This window comes from Prionailurus bengalensis, chromosome D4 (assembly GCF_016509475.1).
Source record: "Prionailurus bengalensis isolate Pbe53 chromosome D4, Fcat_Pben_1.1_paternal_pri, whole genome shotgun sequence".
In the NCBI taxonomy this organism is placed as follows: Eukaryota; Metazoa; Chordata; class Mammalia; order Carnivora; family Felidae; genus Prionailurus; species Prionailurus bengalensis.
In genome coordinates this window covers 9,118,261-9,130,575 of record NC_057359.1, presented here as the reverse complement: position 1 = coordinate 9,130,575, position 12,315 = coordinate 9,118,261, and the positions used below count along the sequence as shown (strand labels likewise).

The 12,315-nt window shown below is 44.1% G+C and overlaps 1 protein-coding gene across 9 annotated transcripts in view; it reads left to right on the top strand.

Annotated features, from left to right (window-relative positions):
- SMARCA2 (SWI/SNF related, matrix associated, actin dependent regulator of chromatin, subfamily a, member 2) overlaps positions 1-12,315 on the top strand; it is a 181,530-nt gene that overhangs the window by 88,705 nt on the left and 80,510 nt on the right. For all 9 annotated transcript variants that reach the window (XM_043565330.1, XM_043565325.1, XM_043565329.1 and 6 more), the window contains exons 23-24: positions 1,049-1,215; positions 6,789-6,952. In XM_043565330.1, the coding sequence (XP_043421265.1) occupies positions 1,049-1,215; positions 6,789-6,952 (331 nt within the window). The remainder of the gene's footprint in view (positions 1-1,048; positions 1,216-6,788; positions 6,953-12,315) is intronic.

Below are 12,315 nucleotides of genomic sequence, written 5' to 3'. Positions count from 1 at the left end.
ATCTCCAGAATTCTCCTGACGCTTGTGTTCCGTTCCTCAGACTCACCAGCCTCCTTTACTCCAACAGGACCTTTGCACATACGCTTCCCTCTTTCTGGAATCTCTTCCTCTCCGTTCCGAAGCCACCATTCTTCACCTGGCTGCCTTTTTGCTCCTTATCTGAGGTTTTAGCTAAACCATTCTCTCTTCAGCAAGGTCACCTCTGACCCTCTGCATCAGAGGCTGGCAATTTTTTTTTTTCTGTAAAGGGCCAGATGTCAAATATTTTTACCTTTGTGGGTCAAAAAGTCTCTATCTCAACTTTGCCCATAGTGGCATGAAAGCAGCCGTAGACAAAATAGAAATGAGTGAGCCTGGCTGCATTCCAACAAAACTCTATTTACAAAAACAGGCAGCAGGCCAGGGCCGAAATTGGCCAAACTCTGCTCTAATTTAAAGACGTCACGTGTTGCTATGCATTGTCTCATAGCAACTTGCTATTTTTCTTTTCAGTACTTATCACAATGTGCAATTAGCCATTTTGAAGGCAGGGTTTCTATTTTCTCATCCCCGTACACATGCCGAGCGTTGTGCCTGGCTGGTAGTAGGTGCTCAATAAATATTTGGATGAATCTTACGTGCCCTGAATTAATAATTATGTGCTTGCTCAGTAGCAGTGTAAGGAAATACAACATATTCGTGTACACGTGTGTATAACAGAGAGGGAAAGAGGGAGGGAGAATTGAGACACACACACACACACACACACACACACAGAGTGAAAGAATCAGAACATGAAACGATTTCCATTTCTTTCCAGAATCTGCCATCATACCTGGCATCTATAATGTACTCTTTATGGGTTTTGTATAGAAACATTTTCTTTTTCCATTTACATACCCCCATCACCCTGGAGTGGATAGTCATTCATTCATTCATTCATTCATTCCACAGTTATTTTATTGAATGTTCACTACGCACAAGGCAGTGCCTGAAAACGAGAGCGATACTGGATCCTTCAAGAAGACAGCAGTAATACTGTCTTCTTGTTTTGCCTTTTTGGGTTCAGGGCTGAACTGTATCGGGCCTCAGGAAAGTTTGAGCTTCTTGATCGTATTCTGCCCAAACTGCGAGCTACTAATCACCGCGTGCTGCTTTTCTGCCAGATGACCTCGCTCATGACCATCATGGAGGATTACTTTGCTTTTCGGAACTTCCTCTACCTTCGCCTTGACGGTGAGTGCCCGAGGGGTGAGGCTCGGAAGCCACGCCCTGGAGAGCGCAGGGGTGACGGGCACTTAGACCCAGTTCCCCGCCAACAGGAGGAGTGAAGTTGTTGAAGAATTAACTAGCGGGGTGAGGTACGGCTTTTCCAGAGACAGTTTTTATTTCCTCCGGCTTTTAAAAAATACGCTGAAATCATTTGCACAGCTGTTTATCCCCCAGACAAGCCAATAATGCAAGTGGACCTGGAGGCATTTTATAAGTACCACCATTAAACTAAACGAAGCTAAATTAAAATTTAAAATCCGTCTCTGCCTTTAGGATTGAGTGTCATCTACACACTTGTACGAATGTTCTGATAAACCTTTAACTTCTTCTGTTGAGGCTTTTTTTTTTTTTAAGTTTACTTACTTTTTTTTGGAGGGGGGAGGGGCAGAGAGCGAGGGAGAGAGAATCCCAAGCAGGCTCCATGCTGTCAGTGCAGAGCCCGACACAGGGCTCAATCTCATGACGGTGAGATCGTGACCTGAGCCGAAAGCAAGAGTCAGTAGCTCAACTGACTTAGGTACCCAGGCTAAGCCACCTGTTGAGGATTTTTTTTAACGAGATTAAGGGCTGTGCCTCCTTTCTTCATTAACACTCTAATTGTTCATTTAAGGTGATACTGAATTATCATTCAAGCTTCTTTTTTAAAAAAATAAAAGCTTCTTTCTTTTTCTAAATAGAACATATCTACATGCTACCTGAAGACATATGGCCCCGTTGTGTCCTAGATTTTGCAGACTATGTGCAAAATTTTGCCTGATTTACCTGGTAGGCAAAGTTCTAAGAAATTAGTAAGAAAATACGAATGGGAGGAAATATGAATTTGGAGACATTTCCTAAATTACTGTTAGGATTTTGCTATCAGCCCTAAGCTTTTAAAGATGAAAGATACTAAAATTCCTCATATGGTGGTGTGGGATAATACTTTTGAAGAGTGGTTTGTAGGAACAGGAGCTAATTTACAGCCAGGATGGTATGGAATCCTGGATATAGAGTAGTACAGTATTTCTAATATCAGTTTTTAGCTAGTGCAATCTTCCAAGTTATTGTTCAATAGGAAGTTTAAAAGTTTATGTTCCATTAAAAGGTTTTGTCCCCCCGCCTTTTTTTTTTTTTATGTTTTTATTTATTTTTGACATAGAGAAAGAGACAGAGAGCAAGCAGGGGAGGGGCAGAGAGAGAGGGAGACACAGAATCTGAAGCAGGCTCCAGGCTCTGAGCCGTCAGCCCAGAGCCTGACATGGGGCTCAAACTCACGAACTGTGAGATCATGACCTGGGCGGAAGTCAGACACTTAGCCAGCTGACCCACGCAGATGACCCCAGACCTGATTTTTCAGGGTGTTTTTACCTCTCCCTTCCCAAGTCACCGCAGACCTCCAGGCCGAGGCATGGCTAAGTAAGTGTTCGTTTTGAACACAGTTCGTGATACAGTTCTGTCATCCACAGTCTGTCTCTTTTGGCACGACTCCTGCACTGTGTCTCCTCCTTTGACCTGATTCTTCTTCCCTCTCTGTGAGGGGCAAGGTCAGCACTCATTTGAAGGATAAGCGTGCCTTCCGTGCCTTCCTTGCTGCTCGGGTGAGGGGCAGCCCAGCCCTGGTGTCCCACCCAGCTGCCATTTGCTACTTTGTGGCTTTTTGTTTAGAGCCTCGCTGTGTGGCCTTGGAATGCTCCCGTCTGTGAAACTGGCAAGAAGTGCTTTTTCCTTGAAACAAATCTCTCTCCCATGTTCTTGCCAGCTTGAGGGAGTGCCTTTCCTCCGTTGCTGTTGGTTGCTGACCTTATCGCTATTAATAATAGTCCTAAAAGGTAAGGTTCACAGAACGCCTACTTCATGTGGGATACCAGGCAAAGCACTTCGCGTGCGTTATTAATTTAATTTTCTCAGGCAAGCAAGCTGTTTTCATTCCCTTTTACCGAGGTGTGACTACGATTCCCATTTCACAGATGGGAAAACAGAGGTTTACGGAAAGGAGCCGAGGGCAAAACCAGGTTCTGTCTTAGATCTGTCTGATTCCAAATTAGTTCAGAATCAGGTTTAGCAGACCCAGTGAGGTGCACCCCATCTCTTCAAATGCAGGCTGCTTTCCTGGCGACAGCCTTTTACGAGTGGTTTGGAACTCACTCAGAAATTTTAAGGTGATTAATCGGAACGAGATGCAAGCTGAATGGAGCCACTCACTGTTCCTGCGACCAACGCCCTTACCGTGAGGTTGGAGGAGACAAGTAAACAGTCTCCGTAAAATGTTGCAGATGGAATTGAGAAGGATTGTACAGGCTCCCACCCACAAGAAACAGCCGCCATTTGTTTCTGGAGTTGGAGAGAATCGATGGGCAAACAATCAATATACCCACTTCCAAGTACATCCACCGTCCCACCACCCGCCCCTTAGCCCGTTTGTTAAAATGACTTCAGATTTTCACTGCTGCGTCTGATGTCTCAGATTTTTGACCTGGGGCGGGGGGGGGGGGGTGGCGCGCGCGGAGGGGGAATCATTCGATGACAGCTAAACAGATTTTTTTCCTGCAAAGATGATGGCTACATGAACAGATTTGGCTACTACTCCGTTATAGTCGTTGTTTTCACTGGAAATGATTTTTCAGTGAGAGCAAGTGGTGAAGTTACATCCCAGAAGACAAAATTCTCCCAAAGCACATGAAACGCAGTTAAAATTAGGAATCATGAAAGCCTGGCAGCCTAATCCTCCTGGCTCGCTCTGCAACTTGCAACACAACTGCCCTTGCTATTAATTTATGATCTGGGTTGTGTTCTGTGTCAAAAGTCCAAAAGAACATGGGGCTGACACTCATCCCGAGCACATCGAATCCTGTGCCACCTGCGAGGAGTGCTTACGTGCCTGCGGATAAACCCTGACGGAGTAGTCTGAACCTCCCAGAGCAAATACCCCAAAGACTGCTGAGGACCAGCCAAGATCTTGACTTGGAGAACCTTTGACTAATGGGAATGGTAATCCAGCAAATCCTGAACCTTGTCATTAGAAATGTCCTAGCTTTGCACGAAAAGTGATTTAATCAGAGTTTTGTCTGGCTTGAAAAATTTGTCAGGTTCCCTATGATTTTATACAGTTTGAATCCACATCATATATATATATGATATATGATATATATATATCAATATGATATTCATATATATGATATATGATATATATATATATATATGAATCCACATCATATATATATTCTCTTTGCTTGAGGTATCTGGGGTAGGGTCCAAAAACTCCTTTGACCAAATAGTTTTGGTATTTCTTTTGTTCTTCAGTGCTTTATTTTGTATTGAGGGTTATTTCATCCCAAGTAATTATCTCCACTAATTAGTTTTATTCCTATCTTAACACATGTGGTCATTAGCTGATTATTTTTCAGTGGATTTAAAACTGAACTTCTGAGACTCCTGGGTGGCTCAGTCTGTTAGGCATTTGACTTCAGCTCAGGTCATGATCTCTTAGTTCATGAGTTCGAGCCCCCCGTCAGGCTCTGTGCTGTCAGAAGACAGACTTCATTGTCTCTAGACGTTCTTTCTTTCCTTACTTTAGAACTTTTTTTTTTTTTTTTTTGGTTTCTGTAGCTTTCCGTTTGGTTCAAGGCATAGGGTAAATGTATGAACCATGACTCCCTGTGAGTATTTTTTTTTAATTACTGCAACTGGAAAGATGATATAGTGAAAAGGTTTCATGATAGCACAGAACACATCTTCCGTTAGCATCCTGAACAAATAGGTCACTATGATCTCAGAAAGCCAGTTCTGAAAAGAAAAGAAGAGCCCCCACGTATTTGAAACCTCACTCAGCAAAGCACATTTAGTGCACCTCCCCCAAAATTCAGACTCTTACCATTTCTTGTTGCAGGATTTGACCAGGTGGCTAAACTTGAAATCTAATTTAGGAAGCAAAATGAGCTCCAAAGAACATTGCTTCATTTAATGAAGAGAACCCCCAAAGCCCCTGGTTTCTGATCCCCATTTGCTATATGTGGGGAATTGGCATTTTTCCCCCTCCTCAGGAGGGTACTTACAATTTTTATTAATATGAATAATAGATCCCCTCCATGTTTGGGAATCTGACCCTCATAGTAATTAGATTTCATTAGCTGTCACCACTTAACTGTTTTAATCCTCTGAAATAAATTGCTGGTGTATTTTCAACCTTAAAAAAAGAACACCATGTAGAAATAATATTTGCATAGCAGACGTTTAGGGGCTATCGTGTAACATGTATATATAGTTTTCCCGTATTTCCCAACAGCCTAAGGCCTTTTTCAAAACTCTGCAGTTGTGCTTTCTCGGTTAAATACATTACAAATGCCCAGTATGTGATTGAGTGGCTGGTTTGGGAGCAGGTATGGGTGACTTCCTGCTCTAAAAGTGAGCACCACCCCCTGGGGTTTGGTGTCCTGAGCTTATTCAAGGTCTTTGGAGTCTTTTTGGGTACCTTGGGGCCCCCCATCAGTGGGTGAGTCGCAGGATGGTCTGTTAGGTTTTAGGTTACCACCCTTTGAACTCAACAAGCAGAATGTCCACACAAGAAACAGACGGAGAGTTTCTGTGTGTGTGTGTGTGTGTGTGTGTGTGTGTGTGTGTGTAGGTATATGTTTATATATATGGGATTACTGTGGCTTCAAGTCTTGCTAACCAGGATAAAAATATTCCATTCACATTTCAGGTTTTAAGCAGCCAGATCATGCTCAGGAGCAATCGAAATGGTAAAATGCAGTGGAAATCAATTTCCCTTTTGTTTCCACCCTCTTGGCATAAACATCTACTTGGTCTGATACCCATCGGCAAAATTGCTTTAAACCGTTATGATAATCTTTGTAGGCACGTGCAGGCGTGTGTGTGTGTGTGTGTGTGTGTGTATGTATGTAGGTAGGTGTATTTTATAATATTATTTGGTGTGTTTGAGGCACCTGGGTGGCTCAGTAGGTTAAGCAGCCGACTCTTGGTTCAGCTCAGATCATGATCTCACGGTTTGTGAGTTCGAGCTCTGCCTGAGGCTCTGTGCCAACAGTGTGGAGCCTGCTTGGGATTCCCTCTCTCCCTCTCTCTCTCTCTCTCTCTCTCTCTCTCTCTCTGCCCCTCCCCCACTCATTCTCTCCCTCTCTAAATAAATGAATGAATGAATGAATGAATAAATGAATAAACAAATAAGTAAAATTATTTGTTGTTTTAAAGCACAGAAATAAATCCAGCAAATGTTTCATAAAGATTTAGGTTAACATGAGAATGTTGTACAATCTGCAAAGGTGCAGTCATAAGTGCTTATTTAAACCGAGCATTTTGAAACAGTGGGTAGTAGACAGTATTCCTTCCTTGATTTGAGAAATGTCTCTCTCTGTCTCTCTCTCTTTTTTTTTAATTGCAAAATGTTCAAACTTCCTCTCCCCAAAAGCACGAAAACCTCAGGGGATTACCTCACCAATGCCAGAGGAGTCTATTTCTCAAGGAGGCCAGCCTTTCTGTCTCGAACCGTGCCATTTTCAGACAGGAGTTAATTGGCAAATTTACTTTTCTTGTACCTACAGGCACCACCAAGTCTGAGGACCGCGCCGCTCTGCTGAAGAAATTCAACGAACCCGGGTCCCAGTATTTCATCTTCTTGCTGAGCACCAGAGCTGGCGGCCTGGGCTTGAACCTTCAGGCAGCTGATACCGTGGTCATCTTTGACAGTGACTGGAATCCTCACCAGGTCTGTAATGTCTCTGACTTGGGTGCCCAGGCCTTCCTTCTGGAACCAGAGGAACTCAAAGACTATCAGTGTCTGCATTCACACTTGTGCAGAAGAACAAATTTCTAAATGAGCGGGCTGTTTCCCCTTTGGGGAAATGGTGACCTCGTGATGGCTCTTTTCACATGTCCCTCCAGAGCGTAGACAGTGAGATGTCTCACACCCACCTTTGATGTGCCTTTGAAAAGCTCCATTTTGGGGTACAGAAACTCAGGCCCTGCTTAGCTTTAACCCCCCTTCTGAGGTTGACGTCAGGCAAAGGATGTTTAGTCGTACGTAGGACAAATCACAAATGTTCCAAAATAAAAACAACAACAGTTAATATTTCTTGGACCCTCCTTGACTCTGTGCCAGCCTGTTGATGTGCATTGCTTCATTCTTTATTCACAATCCTGTGAGGTTGTAATTATTATTACTATATGCCTCTTCCCAGTCAAGGAAAATGAGTTGCCGGAAGCTTTAAGTAAGTTCCCTGAGGTTAGTATATGATGGTTTGTCTTTTAGTCCGTAGGTTTTGTTTAAAATCACCATCAAAGAATATTCTATGGAGCATCTACTACTAGGTTCTTTGAGCCTAGGTGAATGTAGCGTTATCCGTGAGGATGGGCCCCTTGTGGCACCCTTGTGGGTTCCTACGTTACTCAGGGAGATAGTGCGCTTGCCTGTAAGGTATCGGGTGGAGTGCTATTCATCAGGATGTGACTCATGTTGGGGCGCACGTGAATTCAAGGTAGTAAAAAGGGAAGCGGCCCTTGTGTATGAATATGAACCATACACCAGGTCAGCCTGGGCTCCTCACTGCGCCTTGCTTTCCTCAGCTACAAATACGCAGAGTACGACCCTGTCACCGGGTCACGGCGGGGAGACTGGGATGAAAAAGCTGACAGCAGTCATTCTGGGCAGGAAGTGGCATTCAGGGGGTGCACAGAATTATGAGAGAGCTTTCAAAAAACTTGCATGCCTGCCTACCATCCCCTGCACCCCACCCCCCCCCAGTTTGGTAGAGGCTTCCCAGAACCAGCTCCCCCCACCATACACTTGAAAGCTCCCCAGAGATTCTGACATCCTTTCTCTCCTGGCCAAGGAGCACTGATTTCAGGAATAAAGCAGTGGTTCCAAGCCTTGGGGTGACCACCAGCTTGGACCCCTGCGAGGCTCGCCAGTCATTTACTCTAGCTGAGTATCTTAAAGGAAGCTTCTCTGGAAATGTTCTCACCTTGGAGAGGGCTCGGGAGCCACCAGCACGGAATATATTAGTTCCAAGTCTTTAGGAAATATTTTTATATGTTTTCTATATTTTTATATCCCACGAGACCTGCAGTTTGTCCCTTTTTACCATTGTGAATTCGGTGTCTGTTTGACATTTCATGACAGGCTGCCCACGTGCAGGCACTGAGCTCGGCTGGGCATCTAGGGGAGGAATATGTGATGTCTGTCTTCTCGGTGCCCAGTGTGGTTTAGATCACCCTGCAGCTGCTGCCTGTGTCTTTACTGAGAAAAAAATAACCTGTCTATAGGTGAATGGAGAGTTCATTAGATTTTATCTTGGCGGGGGAAGCACATCTATGGCATCTCAGCTGACCACCTTCACTGGCACAGTGCAAATGCTAAGAGTCAAAGGAATTCAAGGTCTCTAGAAATGCTAAATTATCAGAGAGAGGATGCTGGGACATCCATGCCTCTCCCTTTCTCTGTCTCCCTCTACCCTCTATGTCTTTGTCTTGTCTTTATGTTGGCCTCTCTCTCATTCTCTCTCTCTCTCTCTCTCTCTCTCTCTCTCTCTCTCTCACACACACACACACACACACACACGCGCGCGCGCGCGCACACACACACACACACACACACACACACACAGACATACTTTTACAACCAGCAAACAAAGGTGTAACTCCAGAATCAAGTAAATTGCATGAGCAATTCATTCACTTTTCACTGTATTTGAGCTAATATCTCGAATTTCCTCTGGTCTGATTTGCCCCAGATTCCTGGCACTGGGACATATATTTCTCCAAATATTTTTATCTGCCACAGGTAGGTTCACCGTCACCTGATTTGGACAACTGAGCTGACCAGAGTTTTCATGGCTGTCACTTAAACATGGCCATTACTTTGGGCAAACTTTTTTTTTTCCTTTCACTTTCAGAAATCAGTTATCTTACAATGATAGAGTAAGTACTGATTTTTCATTTAAAAAGTAAGACAGCTAACTTTCATTAAGCCACGACTCCACTGGATATGATGAGGCAGTTTGCATACCTAATTTCCTACCTAATCCTCAAAATATTTCACATGTAAGGTAACCAGTCAGTATTAAGTCACCCATGTCTGTCTGGGTGTGAATCCTGGCTTGGGCTCTTTCTACCCTATACCCCTGCATAAATATTGCATGATTCCCAAAATGAAAGTTGTGGAGCTCTTTTTACCTTGTTGGTTCCAGTATGCTTTGTAAAACAAAAGCGTCTATAATAATCCTAAGTCAGTTGAATCAAAATTAAGTCCTATTGATGAAATCGCAGGTCCATTTGCGAAGTTGAAGATAGAGGCCAAGAAGTTGCTACTTGGAGGCCCTTGCTAGAAGTAAGGACAGCACATACGCATGTGGAATTAGCAATAAAATCCCTCGGAATTACCAAGACTCTCATTTCCAAACTGCGAATGAGAAACATGGGTTGATGCCTTTACTATTATCCCATGGAGTTTGAACTGCTTTGTTACCACAGAATGGCCACCCACAAAGTTACCTTGGAGGTCTTTTTCCCAGGCTATGTTCTTATGTGCAGATAGAATCACACCTAATTAGTGTGGCCGAGTGTCAGGCGACTCTGATCTCAGAGGTACTGAAGAATCCGTTCAATGACGAAAGCACGTTTTTCTTTGTCATAGTATCCCCTGCCACCCCCGCTCCCCACTTTAGCTTAGAGACTCAGAGGCTAAACATTCTATAAACTACTTCAGCCTGGGGGCGTGTAGGTGGCTCAGTTGGTTAAGCATCTGATATTGGCTCAGGTCATGATCTCACGGTTCCTGAGTTCGAGCCCCGCATCAGGCTCTGTGCTGACAGCTTGGAACCTGGAGCCTGCTTTGGATTCTGTGTCTCCCTCTCTCTCTGCCCCTCCCCACCTCACACTCTGTCTCTCTTTCTCTCTCTCTCTCTATCTCTCTCTCAAATATAAGTAAACATTAAAAAACATTAAAAATTTTTTTTTAAACCTTCAGCTTAGAAATAATAATTTTGGCTACTTTCCAAATAGATAGATCGTTTTATTTTTTTTAATAATTTTTCTAACCTTTAAAAAAATATTTGTTTTATTTATTTTTGAGAGGAAACGTGTGAGTGGGAGAAGGGGCAGAGAGAGAAGGGGCCAGAGGATCCTAAGTGGGCTCTTTGCTGACAGCACAGTTGCTCAGTGCTTGCTCTTGGCCCAGACAGTCTAGAACATTTACTAGTAATTCTTATTGTTGGGCCCGTTCAGGAAACATTCCACTGACCCCTGTTCTAGGAATAATCCAGAGGTGGATAACATACACCTCGCTGTTTTGAAATCTGCTTCACCATTCTCGTGAGCGTTTGTCGAGAGAGATGGTTGAACTAAGAGCTTGAAAATGAAGTTTAGGGTTCCGACCCCCTCTCCCTCTACCAGCTTTGGATGGTACATCTCCAACTCACCTTCTCCTGTTTTGGGAACGTAATCTGATTTGGTTGGATCCCAGCTGTGTTTGCGTTTCAGCTGTCTGATATTTATATTACTCGGGTATCTTCTGAGGAAACATATTGGCCTCACGAGTCATTTAATTGTAGAGGTCCCTGCAGCAAAGACGGGTCTCCTGGACAGACTTTGGCCTGTTGCCGTCTCGTGCCATGTGCATGGCCAGGAAACTCATCAGGCCAAGTGGCTGGGCTTCCTGCTGTAGAGCATCAGCTCTGGGCAAAACAGGGCGTCTGGGATGCCGGATACAGGGGACAGACTTTTACCCCCAAAACGTGTACGGGTCTAACGGGGGGTGCATGGAAACCACTAATTAGCATTGGCCCAGACACCATCACCTAGGTCAAAGTGACAGACCAAGATGTTTTTGTGGTGTAGCATTGAAATCAGGTAGCTCGGCCTCCTAGGTTTAGTAGGGGTTTTATTTAAATTTTTTTTTCAACGTTTATTTATTTTTGGGACAGAGAGAGACAGAGCATGAACGGGGGAGGGTCAGAGAGAGAGGGAGACACAGAATCAGAAACAGGCTCCAGGCTCCGAGCCATCAGCCCAGAGCCTGACGCGGGGCTCGATCTCGTGGACCGCGAGATCGTGACCTGGCTGAAGTCGGACGCTTAACCGACTGCGCCACCCAGGCGCGCCCAGATTTCTATTTTAAGCTTATGCTAGTAGCAGTTTCTAGATCAGATAAAAGAAAAACCATTGGGAATGTCTGCTCAGCTAATCCCGGGGAGACGGGACTGTTCTAAAACAGTGGCAGCGGGGAAGGAGGAAAAACAGTGAGGGTGAAAGAGATAAATGATGAAAGAGACAGACTGTTTTGGACTTGGTGACTCACTGGCTACAGGAGGTAAGTGGTAGGAGTCTAACAGGACCACCAGATTTCTAGCTCAGGCAACTAGAATGGAGGTGATGCCATTCATCAGGAAAAGGAATACAGGATAAAAAATTAAATTTTAGGATAAAAATGGTAAGGTCAAGGTCGGATAGATATCCTGAGTTGAAGGTGTTTGTGGGACTCTAGGTAGAGATGCCCATCAGCAGAGAAGTCTGGGCCTTCCTGAACATGCAGATTTTTAAATGAGCACGTGGAAAGGGAGGAAGACGATGATTCTTGTTTTCAGACTAGGTATATATATCTTCTATCATAAACGAGAAGTTCTTCTGTTCTAAAAATCAGTGTCTGGTGATTTTGGACGCATTATAGGATCCTAGAGTACCTGATTTTCATTAGATTAATGAATGAATCAGACCAAAAGGTTCAGCAATCACATACTTTACCTTTTGCTATCTTTTTTTTCTTTTTCTCAACATTTATTTATTTTTGGGACAGAGAGAGACAGAGCATGAACGGGGGAGGGGCAGAGAGAGAGGGAGACACAGAATCGGAAACAGGCTCCAGGCTCCGAGCCATCAGCCCAGAGCCTGACGCGGGGCTCGAACTCACAGACTGCGAGATCGTGACCTGGCTGAAGTCGGACGCTTAACCGACTGCCCCACCCAGGCGCCCCAGTAGGGGTTTTATTTAAAGAATTCATTACAACTGTTTTCTTCTTATAAGAGTAATACAGGTTTAAAGCAGAAAAAAAAATTGTTCAACCACTTGAAAGTAAA